The sequence below is a fragment of the Rana temporaria genome, chromosome 2 (genome assembly GCF_905171775.1).
Source record: "Rana temporaria chromosome 2, aRanTem1.1, whole genome shotgun sequence".
NCBI classification, from domain to species: domain Eukaryota; kingdom Metazoa; phylum Chordata; class Amphibia; order Anura; family Ranidae; genus Rana; species Rana temporaria.
In genome coordinates this window covers 524,714,333-524,736,594 of record NC_053490.1, presented here as the reverse complement: position 1 = coordinate 524,736,594, position 22,262 = coordinate 524,714,333, and the positions used below count along the sequence as shown (strand labels likewise).

Sequence of the window (22,262 nt, the reverse complement as noted above, 5' to 3'; positions counted from 1 at the left end):
CACAATGTAGAGTATGAGGGGTATATTCACGTAGAATGGCATATGTTTGTGCGGGCGTAACGTATCCTATTTATGTTACGCCTCCGCAACTTTTACAGGCAAGTGCCGTATTCTCAAAAGAAAGTTGCGGCGGCGTAGCGTAAATAGGCCATCGTAAGTCCGCCTAATTCAAATTGTGAAGAGGTGGGCGTGTGTTATGTAAATTAACCCTGACCTGACGTTATTGACGTTTTTCACAGACGGCGCATGCGCCGTCCGTGGAATTTCCCAGTGTGCATGCTCCAAAGTACGCCGCAAGGACGTATTGGTTTCGACGTGAACGTAAATGACGTCCAGCCCCATTCACGGACGACTTACGGACGACTTACAGGAACGACGTCCATACTTAACATTGGTACGCCGCATATAAGCCTCATATAGCAGGGGTAACTTTACGCCGGGAAAAGCCTAATGTAAACGGCGTAACTGTACTGCGTCGGCCGGGCGTACGTTCGTGAATTTGCGTATCTAGCTGATTTACATATTCTAGGCGTAAATCAGTGTACACGCCCCTAGCGGCCAGCATAAATATGCAGTTAAGATACGACGGAGTAAGAGACTTACGTCTGTCGGATCTAATAGAAATCTATGCGTAACTGATTCTAAGAATCAGGTGCATAGATACGACCGGCCAGACTCAGAGATACGCCGTCGTATCTCCTTTGTGAATCTACCCCTAAGATTTCCTATTTCCTATCCTATTTCCTATTCCTATTCCTATTATGATAAACATAACATAACATATGATAAACATGTCCAAGCTAGATATGTAAATAGACAAATATGTAAATTAGGTTTTTATTTGGAAGTCTGTTAATTTTCACTGAACAATTAAAGAGGATTGCTCAGAGCTGGATTAACTCTGTGTGGCAAGACTGGGCACAGATGATAGGAAATCTTATACTCTACATTGTGACATCAAAAAAAAAAACTATTTTTGGTAAAAAAATCGCAATAAGCGTTTATTAATTGGTTTGCGCAAAATGTATAGTGTTTACAAAATAGGGGATAGTTTTATTGCATTTTTATTAATAATTTTTTTTTACTACTAACTGCGGCGATCAGAGATTTTTTTCGTGACTGCGACATTATGGCGGACACATTGGACAGTTTTGACACATTTTTGGGACAATTGTCATTTTCACAGCAAAAAATGCATTGTTTACTGTGAAAATTACAATTGCAGTTTGGAAGTTAACCACTAGGGGGCGCTGAATGGGTTAAGTGTGACCTCATCTGTGTTTCTAACTGTAGGGGGGCGGGGCTGGACGTGTGATGTCATTGATCGTGCTTCCCTATATCAGGGAACACACGATCAATGACGGCGTCACAGTGAAGAACAGGGAAGCTGTGTTTACACACTCACCTCTCCCCGTTCTTCAGATCCGGGGACCGACCGCGGGACTCCAGCGGTGATCGGGTCCGCGGGTCCTGCGGTCATGGAGCTTCGGACCCACGGCTGGGCACTTAAAGCGGAGGTTCACCCAAAAAATTTACTTTTAACATTACATTCAGCCGAGTTGTCCTAATGACAATCGGCTGTTTTTTTTTTTTTTTTTTTTTCCCGTACATACCGTATTTTCACCGCCGCTTCCAGGTATGTCTTCTGCGGGACTGGGCGTTCCTAATTGATTGACAGGCTTCCGACTGCTGCATACTGCGCGTCACGAGTTGCCAAAAGAAGCCGAACGTCGGTGCGCAGGCGTCGTATAGAGCCGCACCAACGTTTGGCTTCTTTCGGCAACTCGTGACGCGTAGTATGCGACGGTCGGAAGCCTGTCAATCAATTAGGAACGCCCAGTCCCGCAGAAGACATACCCGGAAGCGGCGGTGAAAATACGGTATGTACGGAAAAAAAAAAAAAAAAAAACAGCGATTGTCATTAGGACAACTCGGCTGAATGTAATGTTAAAAATTTATTTTTGGGTGAACCCCCGCTTTAAAGAGGACGTACAGGTACATGCTTGTGCCCAGCCGTGCCATTCTGCCGACGTATATGTGCAGGAGGCGGTCCTTAAGTGGTTAAGCTGCAAATGCAGTGAACTGGAGAGCTCAAAAGTCGTGGTTGTCATGTTCGGTGGTCAGTGCCGCCACTCAGTGCAACCCAATGAATCTTAGCCCGACGCATTTCGTCCTCAGGGACATCTACAGGGGCATCTCGATGTTGGTTTTAATAAACCCACTAATTTTTTTGTGCTACACCATTGGAGCCCCCCTCTCCTTTTTTTCATCCACATATCACATATGCTGGGGTCATAGCCAGCGTGTCAACTCCATCCAGTTTTTCACCCTTCCAGTCCGGTTGGGTTACCACAAGGTCTATCTGGAGGCTTCCATTGGAGATCCTAGGTCCCTCTCACTGTTGTGGCTACAGTGTGGTCCGAGTACTACGAGGGCCGATTGGAAGTTTCCATTGGAGAGTTCAGGTCCTGGTTGTCATCTGGGTTTATAGCGATTCGGATATCTATGCTCATACAATCCGTTGTCGCTGGCATACGGGTCCACCAGTTGCAGTAGGGTACCCATTTTATGTGTTTAGAGAAGATTTACTTCTGGATATCCTTACACCAGTTTTTCTACTTGAGGAACATTACTTCCATGCTGTGGACCCACCGTCCATATTGTCTTTTAAGACTTGGTTATTGGATTAGATTCCTTTTTTATTTCACGGCAGGCTGTCTCTACATCTTTTTTTTTTCACTGAAGGATAATTGACACATCGGACCTTATTGAGACTGTTCATCTTTACTGGTTACTTCAATTTGTGTTGTATAATGTGTACCCCTATTTCCACATTCCTTCCATCAAATCTATGGTTGTATTAATCCTGTATAAAGGCAAAACATTTTTCTTTTGGTTTTGGAAAGAGGGATTAGAGTCCCTACCAGGTTTTTATTGGTTTATGTCTCCCTGTTAGGGAGATCCCCCCCCCTCTATTTGTCATATTTACTCTTATCACCAAGAGTAAAAGCGAAAATCCCAAATTTTGGGTTATCACCGGAACAGGAATAGAGAAGAAAATCTTTCAATGTTGCCATATTAGGTCAATGATGTCACCGGCATCCCCACCATACAGCCACATGTAACAAAGACGCAAGGACACTGGTGATGTCATTGGCCTAATATGGCCACACTAGCTCAATGACATTGTCCATAAATGTCCATATTTGGTAAATGGCATTGCCCAAATATGACCATGTGACCATATTGGGCAGGACAATGCCGTCACCAGCATCCCTCCCTGCAGCCACACATAATGGAATGCTGGTGACCTCATTGACCTAATATGACCACATCACCATTTATGAACAATGCCATTCAGCAAGTATGGCCATGTTGACATATTAGGTGAATGATGTCACCAACATTACATCATGTAGCTGCGGGGTGTGGATGCTTGTGACATCATTGGCCTAATATGATCACCTGGCCATTTATGGACAATATAATTGAACTAAAATGTCCATATTTGGTCAATGATGTCACCAGCACCCCTGCCCATTTGTTATGGGTGGCTGCAGGGTGGGGATGCTGGTGACTTCATTAGCCTAATATGACCACATGGCCATTTATGGACAATGTCATTGAACTATTATGGCCATGTTGCCATATTGGGTCAATGATCTCAACCAGCATTACATCATGTGGGGCGGAGATGTTGGTGACATCATTGGCCTAATACAGTGTTTCTCAATTCCAGTCCTCAGGCCCCCCCAACATATCAGGTTTTCAGCATTTCCCTCAGATGAAAAGGCTGTGGTGATTACTAAGGCAGTGAAACTGATCAAATCACCTGTGCAAAATAATGGAAATCCTGAAAACCTGACCTGTTGGGGGGGCCTGAGGACTGGAATTGAGAAACACTGGCCTAATATGACCACATTGCCATTTATGGATAATGTCATTGAATTAGTACGGCCATATTAGGTCAATGATGTCACCAGCACCCCTCCCTCGGTGATCTGCATTTCACAGAATTGTCCCCTAAATTCCCCCTTCAGTTTGGCCAGAACCTCAGCTCATCCCTATATGGAGCCGCACATGGGGCCAACATCATTAGTGGGGCTTAGGCTCAGAGGCATTTGACAGGCAGTGCAGAGGTGATATTATACCTCCTCACCACCTGCTGTGCCAATGTTCAATTACATCGCTATTCGCTTCAATGGGTCGCACTGAGCGGCGGCACTGACCACGAACATGACAACAACGACTTTTGAGTGCTCCAGTTCACTGCCAGATGTGAATTAGCTGTAGGTATAAAGCCCCCTTACAATATATTGATGCTTTGTTTCTACACTGATCATATAAAAGTCATATAAAAGTCAAAGTATGGCCATTACCTGAAACTCCTTCTGTACAGATTGATCAAAATACTTCATTGCTGGCTGTGGAACTTTTGGAAATAGCTTTTTCCATATCCGGAACCTGAACAGTAAAAAAATAAATAAAAATTAATTTGATATAAAATCTAAAATAAAAAGATAATATTAAGCTGATTCAGGTGAACAATATTCATGGATAACAACCACCAGCATCCTGAGCTCTGCCAAAATACTTAACATGCTGGATGATACTATAGGGACAAATGCTCAGGAACACCTAACCACCCCTCCCTTTCCGGCTATAACATCCTTCACTTTTCTGGGAAGGCTTGCCAAAAAATTCTGGAGTGTGTCTGTAGGAATTTATTCCCAATCAACCAAAAAGAACATTGGTGAGGTTAGGTATTGAAGATAAGAAGACCTGGCTTCCTCCGGGCCTCACGTTGGGAGACCAAAAAAAAAAAAGAAAGAAGACCTGTCTTTCACCGGGCCTCACATTGGGCGCCCTTCTTTACCGAAAAAAGAACTGGTTTCCACTGGGCCTCACGTTGGATGTCCTAAAAAAACTAAAAAGACCTACCTTCCACCGGGCCTCACATTGGGAAACCCCAAAAAAAAAAAAGACCTGGCTTCCACCGGGCCTCACATTGGGCAACCCCAAAAAAAAAAGACCTGGCTTTCACCGGGCCTCACATTGGGCGACCAAAATAAAAGTAAAAATAAAGACCTGTCTTTCAACAGGCCTCATGTTGGACGCCCCCCTCCCGAAAAAAATAACTGGCTTCCACTGGGCCTCACGTTGGATGTCCTAAAAAAAATGAAAAAGACCTACCTTCCACCAGGCCTCACGTTGGGCGACCAAAAAAAAAAAAAAAGACCTGGCTTCCCCCGGGGCTCACGTTGGCCATCCCAAGATAAACCAAAAAAATTACCTGACTTTCACTGGGCCTAATGTTGGGTGCCCAAAAAGAAAAAAAAGAAAGGTCCTGGCTTCCACCAGGCCTCACATTGGGCGACCAAAAAAAAAGACCTGTCTTTCACCAGGCCTCGCGTTGGGCGCCCCACTGGTCCTCACATTGGGCACCCCCCAAAAAAAAGACCTGGTTTCTGGAGTGTGTCTATAGTAATTTATTCCCTATCAACCAAAAAGACCTGTTTCCACCGGGCCTCACGTTGGGCGACCAAAAAAAAAAAGAAAAGAAGACCTGTCTTCCACCAGGCCTCACATTGGGCGACCAAAAAAAAAAGACATGTCTTTCACCAGGCCTTGCGTTGGGCACCCCCCCCCCCCCCCCCCCGAAAAAAAGAACTGGCTTCCACTGGTCCTCACATCGGGCACCCCCCAAAAAAAAGACCTGGTTTCTGGAGTGTGTCTATAGCAATTTATTCCCTATCAACCAAAAAGACCTGTTTCCACCGGGCCTCACGTTGGGCGACCAAAAAAAAAAAAAGAAGACCTGTCTTTCACCGGGCCTCACGTTGGGCACCCCCTCCCAAAAAAAAAGAACTGGCTTCCACCGGGCCTCATGTTTGACGCCCTAAAAAATAAATAAAAAGACCTGACTTCCACTGGGCCTCACGTTGGGTGCCCCAAAATAAACCAAAAAAATTACCTGGCTTTCCCTAATGGAGCTGCCGCCACTGCCTAAAACTTCCCTATGAATTGCATAGGCAGCGATTGGCTGTATGCAGGTATACACAGGTGGTTGCCTAAAGCATTTGCATGGATGCATGGCCCAAACGCAGGTAGGGCATATGGCCGTGCACGTGCTAAAGACGACTGCCCGCATACAGCCGCATCTTTTATTTGCTGTCTACTGTATAGGCGGCTGTATACAGGAGCTGCGGGTCCCAGGGAAGATTTCTGCAGTCATTCTAGATGCTGTACGGTTGCCCTAAAGTGGAACTCCGGGTGTTAGCAGTGATCAGGGGATTACCTGTGACACAGGAACACGATGGCGATCAGGACAGTCGCTGTCACTATTCCCAGGAGAAGTAGGATGTGGTGAGGTGCAAGAGGTGTAGAACCAGGTCTGGAGTCTGAGGAAAAAAGAATCACAAATGAGAATTTTAAATATATATTTTTTTAAGGGCCAGTTCACACCACATGCAGTCCGGTGCGTTTTTTTATGCACCAAAAACGCATGGAAAGTAGGTTTTATGGTTTTCAATGGCATAGTTCACACCAGTGGGTTCCAGCTCCAGAAAAAAAAGTAGAACATGCTGCATTTTCCTGCACTGGAACGCGGTAAAACGCATAAAAAACCCCGCACTGGTATGTCCTTATAAAGGCCTGGTTCAAATTGATGCATTTTTTAGTGCGTTTTCCGTTGTCCAGAAACACACGACAGTCCATATAACATGGATTCCCATGGATGTAGTCAGAGGCGGCTCTTTAATTAAGCAAATTAGGCAGTCGCTTAAGGCCTCGCACTCACATGGGGCCTCGTGGCCACCTATTTTGCCTCGGCTCAATCACTGGGGTAGATTCAGGTACCTTTTGCGCCCTCTTTTAACGCTGCGCCTCCGGAAGCTACGTAATTTGCGCGGGCGCTCCTTGAAAATGCCCGGCGTAAGGGCGCGTAATTTAAATGATCCCGTAGGGGGCGTGGATCATTTACGTTCGGCGCTTTCACGCGCCGAACGTAGTGCTCATGCTCCGTCGGGAAACTTTCCCGATGTGCATTGCGGCAAATGACGTCACAAGGATGTCATTTGCTTCAACGTGAACGTAAATGGCGTCCAGCGCCATTCACGATTCACTTACGCAAACGACGTCATTTTCAAACATCGCGACGCGGGAACGACGGGTATACTTACCATTGGCTGCCCCTGCTAATAGCAGGAGCAGCCTTACGCGGAACCCGACGAACGTAAACTGCGTACGTAGGGCGCGCATACGGTTGTGAATCGGCGTTAGTATGCAATTCGCATACTCTACGCTGACCACTACGGGAACGCCACCTAGCGGCCAGCGTAAGAATGCAGCCTATGATACGACGGCATAAGAGCCTTATGCCAGTCATATCTTAGGCTGCAGTCGGCGTATCGAGCTCTCTGAATCAGGAGCAGTCGATACGCCGGCGCAACTAAGCAATTGCGCTGCATAACTATGGTTACGCAGACGCAATTGCTTTCTGAATCTACCCCACTGTGTGCTAGATCCGTGCATCTTCCTGCAGCCATTTTTATCTGCTTATGGGGTCTAAATTTTGCTTAAGGCCTCACAAAGCCTAGCGCCACCTCTGGATGTAGTTCACATCTGTGCATTTTATGGAAAGGGCCTCGAATATGCAAACTGCAACCTGCATCAGGCTCCATTCCCACCTTGGCGTTCCATTTTGTGGGGGAGGAATCGACAGCGATTCTGCCCCCCCGCGATTTGGAAATGGCGCAAATGGCGGGGCGCCTCTTGCGATTCCCGCTATTTTGAATGGCGCCAAATCGCGGTGCGATTTTGCTCGACGAATCGCGGCAGGAATCATGCAAGCAGAATCGCGGAACGCCCAAAAGAAGAACTTCTTTTGGGCGTTTACGCGATTCTGCTTCCGCGTTTTGAACCTCGATTTTACCGCGATTCGTCGGGCTCAATTGCGGCATGATTTGGTGGCCGCGATTTAGTGGCGTTTTCGAATCCTGGGCAGAATTGCGGCGATTCTGACCGCAAAACGGAACGCCAAGGTGTGAATGGAGCCTAAGTGTGAACCAGGCCCTAAGGGTAAGAAAAAAGGGGGGGGGGGGAATGCACTGAGCTGCATCAAAAACGCACTGGAACACATCAAAAACATATCAAAAACGCAAATGCTGAAAAGCATCTGGAATGCATCTGGACTGCGTTTCTACGGTGTGAACCGGCCCCTAATACAAGCAGTGTAAGTACCTGAATGTGGCTTGATATCTGCCTATGGCTCTCCCTGTACAGCAGGACTGGAGAGTGGGAGAATGAAGCAGCACAAGGAGCCAATCAGTATTGCTGCAGTGCCTGTGTGCTAGCAATGGGGGCTAGCTGATTGGAGGAGAGAGAGTAGAGTGACATCAGCATCAGTCTACTGCTTCTCCTTTCACTGCCCGGGGCAGGGACAAGAAGACCTGTAAGTGTTACAGAACTGAAGCAGAAAAAAATCATCTAACCCTTTCCTCCCCAGCGGGACTGTCCCTGCCCTTTGACCTCTTTCATTCATTGGATTTCAGTTCTTTCAATCACAGAGGCTCAGCATCAGCATGTGGGTGTTACCTATGAACATGCAGCCTACAGCCTGCCTAGGGATATCAGCGGCTGGTGTTTTTTTTGGGGGGGGGGGCATAGAACCACCCCTGTGGCGGTGGTGGCACCTCAACTTACTCCTCCGCTAGCTCGCTGTCTGCCAGTCTGGCACATCCCCCATCTAGGTGGCAGGCACCTGTGAAACGTGCAACGGGCATTCGGGCAGCAGGAATCCGGTGCAACGGGTTTTTTGCAGCAGGCATTCGGGCAGCGGGCATCCAGGAAGCTTGCAACCGGCATTCGGGCAGCGGGAATCTGGGCAGTGTGCATCTGGGCAGCGGGGCATCTGGGAAGCATGCAACGGGCATTTGGGCAGCGGGAATCTGGAAAGGGTGCAACAAGCATTCGAGCAGCAGGCATTCGGGCAGCGGGCATTCAGGAAGCGTGCAACCGGCATCTGGGCAGCGGAAATCCGGGCAGTGTGCATCTGGGCAGCGGGCATTTGGGCATCCGTGAAGCGTGCAACGGGCATCCGGAATATGTGCAACGGGCATCCGGAATATGTGCAACGGGCATCGGGCATCAGGGCAGTATGTATCCGGGTAGCAGCCATTCGGGCAGCGGGCATCCAGGAAGCATTCAACCGGCATCTGGGCAGTGGGCATTCGGGCAGCGGGAATCTGGGAAGCGTTCAACCGGCATCTGGTGCAGCGGGAATCCGGGAAGCGTGCAATGGGCATTCAGGCAGCGGGCATCCGGACAGTATGTATCCAGGCAGTGGGAATCCGGGCAGCGGCTCCTGTGTCTTCTCTTCCTCGCTTCTGTCGTGCGTCTCCTCCCCTCCTCCTAGGCGTCCAATAGGATCACCTTTCCTCTCAGCCAGTCGGCTGATGAGATCTCAGACCTGCTTCCTGATTGGCTAGGAGGAGGAGCAGTGTTACAATAGTGAATATTCATTCGCTGTGTCCCCCGAGCCCAACCCTATAAGGCCTCGTACACAAGACCGAACATGTCCGCTGAAACTGGTCCAGCGGACCAGTTTCCGCGGACATGTTCGGTCGTCTGTACGGCCGACCGGACAAATTTCCGGCGGATCGGACAGGTTTCCAGCGGACAAATGTTTCTTAGCATGCTAAGAAACATGTCCGCTGGAAGCCTGTCCGTCGGACATGTTCGGTCGTCTGTACGACTCACCGGACATGTCCGCTCGGCCGAAAGCCCTCGCATGCGTCAAAGTGATTTGACACATGCGTGGAAGCATTGACCTTCCAGGGCCGCGCACGTCGCCACGTCATTGTCGCGGCCACGTTACCGCGTTCGCTGTCCGCGGGAAATTTGGTCTGATGGTGTGTACAGCCATCAGACCAAAATCCGCCAGCGGACATGTCCGCGGACCGTTTTCATCGGACATGTCCCGTCGTGTGTACGAGGCCTTAGAGCCTCTTGCTCCAATCAGTGCTTCAAAAAACATGTCCTTAATGCAGATTAAACTTCAATGTTCTGATTAATACTTTGATTACTTGCCGTATATGATTGGCTCACTCCATCGACTCCACGTCGTGTTTTTCGAATATTGCTGCTTGCACTTCGCTCTCATGGATACGGCGAGGATTTCATTCCCGAGCAGTTTATTTACTTTGTATGAATTCCGCCCTCTCCGAGCTTGTACAATCTTATCTGATGGCACTATAGTCTGAAATGAAATGATTGCAGTGAGTGTGAGCGCATTGTATGGATCCGGACAGATTTATATCAACCAATGATTAACCACTTCAGTACCGGCCCATAGTCATATGACGTCCACAGAGGGGATCTCCCATCCTGGGTGGACGTCATATGACGTCCTGGGATTTGTGGGGGGATATCTGAATGATGGGTGCAGCTAGAGGCATCATTCGGATATCTTTCTTTCGTGACAGTGATTCTGCGCATGATAAGAACGATCATAACGGCAGTTCCGCCGCTTGATCGTTCTTATAGGCGGCGGGAGGGGACATCCTCCCCCTCCCGCCACCATCCGGTGCTTCTCCGGGCTCTCCCGTGCCATCGGGGGCCCGGAGAAAGAATCGTCTGGCGCCAGATGACGAGCATAGAGATTTCCGGTGATCAGATGGTCACTAGTCATCTCTATGACCGTCGGAGGCCCGCGTACAATGTTTTGACGCCACGCCCAGGTACCCGGAAGTAAAAAAAAGCCGCAATTGCGGCTAGTAAGCATGAGATCGGCGATTTATTTTTCCCGATCTCATGCTTTCCAGCCTGGTCTTATTGACCCCCCCATCTCTCCATAAAGAGGACCTGTCACAGTGATTCCTATTACAAGGGACGTTTACTTTCCTTGTAATAGGAATAAAAGTGATAAAAAAATTTTTTTTTTTAAAAAGTGTAAAAAATAAAAATAAAAAATGAAGTAAAAAATAAAAAATTATAATAAAAAAAATGTAAACGCCCCTGTCCCCGGTAGCTTGCACTTAGAAGCGAACGCACACGTAAGTCCTGCCCACATATGTAAACGGCGTTCAAACCACATATATGAGGTATCGCCGCATGCGTTATGCCGCGCCAGGAGGCGATTCAGTTCGCATGTGTTGCGCTATATAAATTTATCACTCACTCAAACACGATAATTTTTCGGCATGAAAAAAACTTTGTTTTTCAAAAATGTCATTTAAAATGATGGTGTGTGGGCTGCACATCATTTTTCAGGTTCTGAAAAACGATAAAAAAAAATTTGAACATGCTGCATTTTTTAACGTAGTTTTAAACTATGTCGTTTTTAAAAAACGCACGCATGCTCAGAAGCGAGTTATGAGACGGGAGCGCTCGTTCTGGTAAAACTACCGTTCATAATGGAGTAAGCACATTCATCACGCTGTAACAGACAAAAAAGCGCAAATCGTCTTTTGCCAACACGGAATCAGCTAAAGGCGAATGGAACTTCCCCTTTATAGTGCCGTCGTACGTGTTGTACGTCACCGCGCTTTGCTAGATAATTTTTTAAAAACGATGGTGTGTAGGCAACGTCGTTTTAATGATGAAGTTGGGAAAAACTTTGTTTTTTCAACATGCTGAAAAATTATCGTGTGTACGTGGCATGAGAGCGAGAGCAACAATTCTAGCACTAGACCTCCTCTGTAACGCTAAACTGGTAACCTGTAAAAAAATTCGAAGCGTCTCCTATGGAGATTTTTAAGTACCGAAGTTTGGCGCCATTCCATGAGTGTGCCCAATTTTAAAACGTGACATGTTAGGTATCTATTTACTCGGCGCAACATCGTCTTTCATATTTTACAAAAAAAAAATTGGGCTTACTTTACTGTTTTTTAATTCATGAAACCTTTTTTTTTCCAAAAAAAGGCGTTTGAAAAATTATTGCGCAAATACCGTGCAAGATAAAAAGTTATAATGACCGTAATTTTATTCCCTAGGGTGTCTTCTAAAAAAACATATATAATGTTTGGGGTTTCTGAGTAATTTTCTAGCAAAAGAATGATGATTTGTACATGTAGGAGAGAAGTGCCAGAATAGGCCTGGTATGGAGGTGGGTATAAAAGCCCGGTATTGAAGGGGTTAAAGAGCCGGTCATGTATGGATCAAAATTCGTCTGGTTCTACAGGGCCGAATATTGATGCATGTGTGGGCTAGTTGGCTGTACTAAAGTCGATCTATCAATTGGCTTGTGCACAAAAAGCCTGCCTGGTTTTTCCTGAATGATCGGTGCCACCAGCTACACCCGGCAATGCTGATCATTGTATTCTACCCATAGGGAAGGCTTCCGACCGGCACACGACAATAGACATGTGCACTGCCGAAAAATTCATTTATTTTTGTTATTTTTTTTCGCAAATTAGAAAATTTGTAAATTCGGGAATTCTTAAATTCGTAAATTTGTAAATTGGGAATTAGAAAATTCGGAAAATCGTAAATTCGTAAATTCAGAATTCGTAAATTAGAAAATTCAGAATTCGTAAATTTGTAAATACGGAATTTGTAAATTCGTAATATTTATAATTCGTAAATTTGAAAATTCGTAATATTTATAATTCGTAAATTTGAAAATTCGTAAATTCGAAAGGAAAAGTTAAAAACGAAAGTCCGAAAGTCTAAAAATTCTAAATAATAACTAACTAACTAACTAATAATAATAACTAACTATTAAATTATAGGTATTGGAATTTCCTTTCAAAATTGGCTGTTAGTGAATGTAATGAATACGAATTTTTCCGAAGTTACGAATTATCCAAAATAAAGAATGTCGCATTTAAACGAATGGAACAGAACGAATGAATGAATAATTATTGTTTATTATGATTGTTATTAATTATTATAAATTTGTTACGTTCCATCCGTTTAGATATGGCATTCGGTATTTCGGATCATTCGTAACTTCGGATAAATTCGTTTTTATTACTTTCACTAACAGCCAAATTTGAAAGGTAATTCCAATACCTATAATTTAATAGTTACTTATTATTTAGTTATTTCAGGTTTTCAAATTTTCTGGTTTATGAATTTTCGTTCTTATTTTCAGATTTCATGAATTTTAGAATTTCCAAATCTCCTTTCAAATTTGGCTGTTAGTGAACTTAATAAATACGAATTTATCCGAAGTTGCGTATTACCTGAAATAACGAATGTTGCACCTAAACATATGGAACGAAACAAATTAATAATTAATAAAAATAATAATAAAAAGTTGTTATTATTATTGTTATTTATTATTATTAATTTGTTACGTTCCATTCGTTTAGATACGGCATTCGTTATTTCAGATAATCCGCAACTTCGGATAAATTTGTTTTCGTTACATTCATAAAACAGCCAAATTTTAAAGGAGATTCCAATACCTATGATTTAATAGTTAGTTATTATTTCTGAATTTCGGATTTTCAAATGTACGAAATTACATTTTTTAAATTTACGAACTTCGATCTTAACGAATAACCAAAAAAAATAAAAAATAAAAAAACACAAAACGGATGAAACAAAATAGAACTTACAGCCAAATTTGAAAGGAAATTCCAATACCTATCATTTAATAGTTAGTAATAGTTAAGTTATTATTAGTTAGTATTATTTCAGATTTTAACATTTTGGGATATTCATTCTTCTCTTGAATTTTCAGATTTTAAAATTTTGAATTTTGAATTCTGAAAATTCGAAAATGTGAAAATTCTAAAGTCAGAAAATGTAGAAATTCTGAATTTTCGAATTTTTACGTTTTTGAATATTCAAATTTACAAATATTCGGAAAAATTTGTTAAACGGTATTTTGTTAATTCGGATATTTCCAAATTTACGAATTTGTCAAAAAAGAATTGCACACGTCTAGCTGTGGTATCGGCACCAAGCCATCAGTAGCAGCTCCTTTCAGTCCTATAAGTTGCAAGGTCAGGTGGGGCCTCCAAGGATCCAACTTGTTTTTCCAGCACATTCCACTGATGCTCAATGGATTGAGATCTGGAGACTTTGGAGGACAAGTCAACACCTCAAACTCTTTGTTGTGTTCCTCAAACCATTCTTAAATTCATCAGACCAGCCCACCTTCTTCTATTGCTCTGTGGTCCAGTTCTGAAGTTTACGGGCCCATTGTAGGCGCTTTTGGCTGTGGAAATGGATCAGCATGGGCAGGGGCGACGGAGGCCCCCGGGCTTGGGTGGCTAGAGCCCCGAATGGGTCCCTGAAAAGCCCCATATCTCAGGCATGCAGGCTCTCCAATGTTAGCTCTCCGAGCGCCGCCAAGCCAAGTCCTGCCGAGTGCCATAGCAGCAGGTCCCGCCTTCTGGAGCCTGTGATGGACGTCCCACTGGTCCAATACCGCTGGACGTGTGACATCAATCATAGACGCTGCAGGCTTCAGAAGGTGGGAATAACAATGCGGCCGCCGCAACACATCACTCGGCGCTCGGCTCTCCTCTCCTTAGGCTCCTCGGCTCTCCTACCCTCTAGGCTCCAGACTCCAGTCCTTGGCTCTACTACCCTCCTCGGCTCCTCCTATGACTGACTGCAGTGCTTGCTGTGACACCACTGAGGTAGGTCAGAGACAGTGTAATGTGTATGTATATAGGTCAGTGTAGGTAGGTCAGTGTATATAGGTCAGGTCACTACCATCAGTGTAGGTAGGTCAGTGTATGTCAGGTAAGTCAGTGTAGGTAGGTCAGTGTATATAGGTCAGGTCACTACCGTCAGTGTAGGTAGGTCAGTGTATGTCAGGTCAGGTAGGTCAGTGTATGTAGGTCAGGCCACTATCATCAGTGTAGGTAGGTCAGTGTATGTCAGGTAAGTCAGTGTAGGTAGGTGAGTGTATATAGGTCAGGTCAATACCGTCAGTGTAGGTAGGTCAGGTAGGTCGGTGTATGTAGGTCAGGTCAATACCGTCAGTGTAGGTAGGTCAGTGTATCAAATGTATTCAGTGTCCAAGGTCATAATGTTATGGCTGATCAATGTAGGCACCAATGACCTCTGTTTCCAAAAAAGCATTAACCGCTTGCCGACCGCCTCACATAGATTTACGTCGGCAGAATGGCACGGGCAGGCAAAGCAAAGTATATATACGTTGCTTTGAACCTGCCCCCTAGCGGGTGCGTGCCCGTCCCGGTCTCCGTGACCATTCCCGTGGGACCCGCGGACTCGATGCCCGCCGGTGTCCCACAATCGGGTCACGGAGCGGCAGAACGGGGGGATGTATTTGTAAACAAGGCATTTGCCTATTCTGCCTAGTGACAGGACACTGATCTACTGCTCCCTCTCATCGGGAGCAGCGATCAGTGTCGTGTCACAGTAAGCCACGCCCCCCACAGTTAGAATCACTCCCTAGGACACACTTAATCCTTTCAGTGCCCCCTACTGGTTAACCCCTTTATTGCCAGTCACATTTACACAGTAATCAGTGCATTTTTATAGCACTGATCTCTGTAATCAGAGATCAAATTCGTAAATTTGTAAATTCGTAATTAGAAAATTCTAAAATCATAAATCGTAAATTCGGAATACATAAATTCGGAATTCGGAAATTTGTAAATTCGGAATTCAAAAATTTGTAAATTCGTAATTTGAAAATTCTACAATTCTAAAAGGAAAATACGAAAATTCGAAAGAATGAAAGTCCGAAGGTCAAAACATTCTAAATAATAACTAACTAACTAACTAATAATAATAACTATTAAATTATAGGTATTGGAATTTCCTTTCAAAGTTGGCTGTTAGTGAATGTAGCAAATACAAATTTATCCGAAGTTACAAATTATCCGAAATAAAGAATGCCGTATCTAAACAAATGTCACTGAACAAAATAATAAGAAATAATAATATGTTTATTATTATTATTATTATTGTTGTTGTTATTTATTATTATTATTAATTTGTTACGTTCCATCCCTTTAGATACGGCATTCGGTATTTCGGATCATTCGTAACTTTGGATAAATTTGTAAATTCGTAAATTTGTAAATTCGTAATTAGAAAATTCGTAATTCGTAAATTCAAAATTAGAAAATTTGTAAATTCAAAAATCGTAAATTCGGAATTTGGAAAATTCGTAAATTCTTAAATTCGAAAGGAAAATCCAAAAATTCGAAAGAACGAAAGTTCTCTGTAAAAATGACAATGGTCCCAATAAAAAAGTGTCCGATGTGTTCGCCATAATGTCGCAGTCATGATAAAAATCGCAGATCGCCGCCATTACTAGTAAAAAAATAAATAATAAAAATGTTATAAAACTATTTTGTAGACGCCATAACTTTTGCGCAAACCAATCAATAAACGCTTACAAAATATGTAGAAGAATACGTATCGGCCGAAACTGAGGAATTTTTTTTTATATATATATATATTTTGGGGATATTTATTATAGCAAAAAGTAAAAAATATTGCATTTTTTTTCACAATTGTCGCTCTATTTTTGTTGATAGCACAAAAAATAAAAACCGCAGAGGTGATCAAATACCACCAGAAGAAAGCTCTATTTGTGGGGGAAAAGGACGTCAATTTTGTTTGGGAGCAGCGTCGCACGACCGCGCAATTGTCAGTTAAAGCGACGCAGTGCCGAATCGCAAAAAGTGGCCCGGTCTTTTGGCAACCAAATCCTTTGGGGCTGAAGTGGTTAAAAGTATATATATAAAAAAAAAAAAGTATAAAGTGATGACGTTACCCCAGTTATATTAATGTTGTATTCAAAATTTTTGTCGCCCATATTGCTGTATGTCTCCGGCTTCTCCCAGGTAATTTCAAGGATATTCCCGCTATAATTCAGACGTATGTTTCTCGGAGGATCTAAAATAACTGGAGATAAAAAAAAAGGGTTTTTACTGATCTATGCAAACCAATGTACAGTATGTACAGAAGTTCATCTGTAATACTTATCTATAGTATCAGGGCGAGGACAAGGGGTGGGCAGGTCACCAATGTAAGGATCATTCTTCCCACTGACCACCAATGTAAGGAACATTCTTCCCACTGACCACCAATGTAAGGAACATTCTTCCCACTGATCACCAATGTAAGGAACATTCTTCTCACTGATCACCAATGTAAGGAACATTCTTCTCACTGATCACCAATGTAAGGGACATTCTTCCCACTGATCACCAATGTAAGGAACATTCTTCTCACTGATCACCAATGTAAGGGACATTCTTCCCACTGATCACCAATGTAAGGAGCATTCTTCTCACTGATCACCAATGTAAGGAACATTCTTCTCACTGATCACCAATGTAAGGAACATTCTTCCCACTGATCACCAATGTAAGGGACATTCTTCCCACTGATCACCAATGTAAGGAACATTCTTCCCACTGATCACCAATGTAAGGAACATTCTTCTCACTGATCACCAATGTAAGGGACATTCTTCTCACTGATCACCAATGTAAGGAACATTCTTCTCACTGATCACCAATGTAAGGAACATTCTTCTCACTGATCACCAATGTAAGGGACATTCTTCTCACTGATCACCAATGTAAGGGACATTCTTCTCACTGATCACCAATGTAAGGAACATTCTTCCCATTAGCCACCAATATAGGGGACATTCTTCTCACTGATCACCAATGTAAGGAACATTCTTCTCACTGATCACCAATGTAAGGAACATTCTTCTCACTGATCACCAATGTAAGGAACATTCTTCTCACTGATCACCAATGTAAGGAACATTCTTCTCACTGATCACCAATGTAAGGGACATTCTTCCCACTGATCACCAATGTAAGGGACATTCTTCCCACTGATCACCAATGTAAGGAGCATTCTTCTCACTGATCACCAATGTAAGGGACATTCTTCCCACTGATCACCAATTTAAGGAACATTCTTCTCACTGATCACCAATGTAAGGAACATTCTTCCCAATTTTGTTTATTAAAAGTCTTGCAAACAAAAAGCATAAAATCACTATAAGATATACATAAATATACACATATTTACATAAATGAAAATAAATATAGCAAATCTGCTCTCAAACAAAAGACTTTACAGCAAAGCAAAAATCATGTAATCATTGGGAAAATAAATCTTAATACAAACTCACACCACTACACCAGACAAACCTGCAAGGTCAAGAAACAAACCCGCACCCATTATGCATGCAGCCCTTCTAAGAAACGTCCAACACCATGCATCTACCTATTTCTACCTCAATTACCCGCCGGCACGTTACCATATCGGTTTCAAAAAGTACCGCAACTCCGCTGCAGGGCTCAGCCGCAAGAGACCAAAAGGAGGGACCGCATCTCCACTCCCTTTTTGCCAGATGGACATCGGCCAAAGTATGGAGCCAGGTCTCTTGCAAAAATAAAATCTCGGCATCAAACTCGCTGAGCAAAAATAAGGCCATATCACGAGCTCTTGCAGATTTAATGCTGGCGACATTAATGGTCGCCACCTTTATCGGAGGGGGAACTGCCATCAGGATGATTGGGGTAGTCGCTTCTTGACCTTCACCACACTCTCATCACCAGAAACCGCTCTCTTCAAACTACGTGACTCCCCCTCATCCATAGATGAAAAGGAGGAAGACAAAGACATCTTGTCACCCGACAACACATTAAAGGTGTTACCAAGGGGAACCCCTCCTGGATCCGACTCTGAGGAAGAGACGACCGGTTTTCTTGTCTTTCTCTTCATTTTTTTCCTCCTCCTAATCTTCTCCCACCCCTCCTCATCCGAATCCTCATCAATGGAATGTGAAACATGGGGTACGGACACCCTTCCATCAGCCCCACCCCCATCCAGCACCCCCACATTCCCCTGACCACGCTTGCGCTGCCGAGGGGCAGGGACTGGAGGCTGAGTGGGAAGATCCGCTAAACCTGCCCCCCCAGCAGCCTCCGCCAGTCTGGAGGATCTACGAATAGATGGATTAGGGACAGGAGGGACAGATTTAGGGACCACATCTCTAGGGGGAACAGAAACAGATGTCACAGACACAGAAGGGACAGACTCAGGAACCACATCACTAAGGGGAACAGAAACAGATGTCACAGACACAGGAGGGACAGACTCAGGGACCACATCACTAGGGGGAACAGAAACAGATGTCACAGACACAGGAGGGACAACAAGAGTTTCAGTGGCCTCATCCTCCTTATCCAGCCTCTGCAGCTCAGCCTCCAACCCTGGCAGGTTATGTAATGCCTCCGGGCATTGACTGTACGGGTGACCAAGTTTTTGGCACAAATTGCACCGAATGTCAGTACAGTCTTTAGCCAAATGGCCAAGCTCCTGGCACAAAAAACATTTCTTGCGGGTGCAGGTGGAGGCAAAATGGCCCTTGTCACCACATTTATTGCACACCTTAGGCTGACCCTGGTAAAAAATGGTCAACCTGTCCCTCCCCAGAAAGGCTGAACAGGGCAGATGTTGAACAACATTTCCCTGCACCCCCAATTTTAGTGACACTGTCCAGGCCCCTGTCCATATCCCATGCTGATCAAGGACCTTCCGCAGTGGAGCGAGGACTTCACCATAGCGGCGTAACCATACTACCAAATCAGCCTCTGGGATGGATTCGTTACGCACAAGGATCGTCACTGATTTTATTAGAGGCTGCCTGGAAACCACCTTTGGCATCCAACCATTCCACTGCGGAAGGTCCCTGCGCCCCCTAAAACGTTCCCAAAATAAATCCAGACCCTCAGGTTTTACAAAGGATAAATCAAATTCCCAACTCCCAACGGGACAAATCAAAGCAAAAATGTCTGCGACTTTGAACCCCATTTCCAGGATCAACTCGGCCACCCTCCCCCTTACTGGTGGGGTCCCCTCCCCCTCCCACTTCAACTGGACCACGTTTCTCCGCTTATACCCACCAACCATCCCCCCACTAAAACCCCCCAAATTGTGACCACCAACATTTGCACCATTCCCCCCACCCTCCTTGGTGCGATTCCCCAAAACCGACGCGTAACTCCCAGCAGATAAAACATTTGTTTGTTTTGAACCATCTGACACATTTGCAGCAGATATCGATTGCACAGATTTGGTCTGAACAATCGGTGAGTCTTTCCTCTGTTGAGCAGGGGGAGGAATGTCATTTTTATTTTTCCCAGCAGTATTAACCCCTTCACCACCCACCACATCCATTGTTTTATCATTACTGTCATTCTTAGTACTTGCTGGAATATTCACAGTTCCTGCAGTCTTCCCAGCAGTGTCAGTTCCCACTGCTGTGCTTGTAGAAGCTTCAGCTGGTCGGTTCTCTTCTGTCAGGACAGGGTTGTCATCAGGGGATAGTGCAGGCTGGTCTGATACTGCAGCAGGTGAAACCTCCATTGCTTCTTCCACTGCACATGGTGCAATATGCTGATCCCCTCCCCCACCACAGGGAGGCTCAGGTGAGGCAATCTCATTGCTGGTAACAGGCATACCTTGTACAGAGGAACTACAGGTCCCAGCAGAAACTCCAGGCAGCGCTTTGCACAAGGCCTTCCCTTTCTGCTCCTCAGTCAGGACACCGTCCACCACAGCAGGTTGGGCAGACATGTTGGAAGGCAGTGAGGTGTGCTGACATTTCTCCACCTGTACTGGCTTGGCTTCAGGGACTTCTGTAAAAGCAGGCTTGTTTGCTCTCAGGGGTGACTCCATCTCCTGGATACATTTCAGGGTGCCATGCTCACTCTCAAAACCCTGGCTGGTTGCCGTTGGCGATTCCAAGCCCTGACATGGAGGGAGAGGTGCAGAGGCAGATGGACCCGGGTCATCCATTATCTGAGGCTGGTCCCTGGAACTTGCTGTCTGGCTGGCAAATCTCCTCTCATTATCAAACTTTTCTCCACTTTTATCTTTCAGCTTTTCCAATAATAAAGATTGTTCCTTTACCTTTTCCTCCAATTCCTGCAACTCAGGCTTCATGGCCAAACGATTTTTACTCCAGGCCTGGAAATACTTGATTTTGAAGGATTTGTGTTCAGCCTTCAAAATTTTAAGTTTTTCTTCAGCTCTTCCAATCGCCCTAAAACGATCAATGCTCTTCTGACTGAAGACATTCGCATCCACAGCAGGGCCTGGACCTACAGACAGATCCTCCACCTCCTCCTCACTAGGCCCTGTATCATCAGGGGGATCCGTCCCGGGGCCTCCCCCAGGATCAGGCATTATTCCTGGGCCAAGCTAGCAGGCAAGGCCCAGGCTTGAAAAGGGTTGGTTCTCTCAGAGAGCTCCTAGGGTGTGTCCTCCTCCTTCTTCCCACTGATCACCAATGTAAGGGACATTCTTCCCACTGATCACCAATGTAAGGGACATTCTTCCCACTGATCACCAATGTAAGGAACATTCTTCTCACTGATCACCAATGTAAGGGACATTCTTCTCACTGATCACCAATGTAAGGGGCATTCTTCTCACTGATCACCAATGTAAGGAACATTCTTCCCACTGATCATCAATGTAAGGGACATTCTTCCCACTGATCACCAATGTAAGGGACATTCTTCTCACTGATCACCAATGTAAGGGACATTCTTCTCACTGATCACCAATGTAAGGAACATTCTTCCCACTGATCACCAATGTAAGGAACATTCTTCCCATTAGCCACCAATATAGGGGACATTCTTCTCACTGATCACCAATGTAAGGAACATTCTTCCCACTGATCACCAATGTAAGGAACATTCTTCTCACTGATCACCAATGTAAGGAACATTCTTCTCACTGATCACCAATGTAAGGAGCATTCTTCTCACTGATCACCAATGTAAGGAGCATTCTTCCCACTGATCACCAATGTAAGGGACATTCTTCCCACTGATCACCAATGTAAGGAACATTCTTCCCACTGATCACCAATGTAAGGAACATTCTTCTCACTGATCCCCAATGTAAGGACCATTCTTCCCACTGATCACCAATGTAAGGAACATTCTGTAAGGACCATTCTTCCCACTGATCACCAATGTAAGAGACATTTTGTGTTATTGGCCCAATGGCACCTTGACACCTGGAAAGTATTTAACCACTTCAATACCGGCCTATCGTCAAATGACGTCCACAGATGGGATCTCCCATCCTGGGTGGACGTCATATGACGTCTTGGGCTTTGCCGGGGGATATCTGAATGATGCCTGCAGCTAGAGGCATCACATTCAGATATCCATGTCTTCAGCCGGCGATCCTGCGCACCATAAGAACGATTATAGCGGCGGTTCTGGGCAGGTGGGCCCCCCAGTCAAGTGGGGCCCCCCTAGGGTGACCAC

The 22,262-nt window shown here is 44.9% G+C and overlaps 1 protein-coding gene across 1 annotated transcript in view; it reads right to left on the bottom strand.

Moving 5' to 3' along the window:
• The window catches only part of LOC120928037 (granulocyte-macrophage colony-stimulating factor receptor subunit alpha-like), a 72,961-nt gene that overhangs the window by 16,170 nt on the left and 34,529 nt on the right, over nt 1-22,262 (bottom strand). Inside the window, exons 7-10 of the mRNA XM_040339108.1 lie at nt 16,715-16,845; nt 10,090-10,258; nt 6,299-6,401; nt 4,380-4,464 (exon numbers count right to left, since the gene is read on the bottom strand). Coding sequence (XP_040195042.1) covers nt 4,380-4,464; nt 6,299-6,401; nt 10,090-10,258; nt 16,715-16,845 — 488 coding nt within the window. The remainder of the gene's footprint in view (nt 1-4,379; nt 4,465-6,298; nt 6,402-10,089; nt 10,259-16,714; nt 16,846-22,262) is intronic.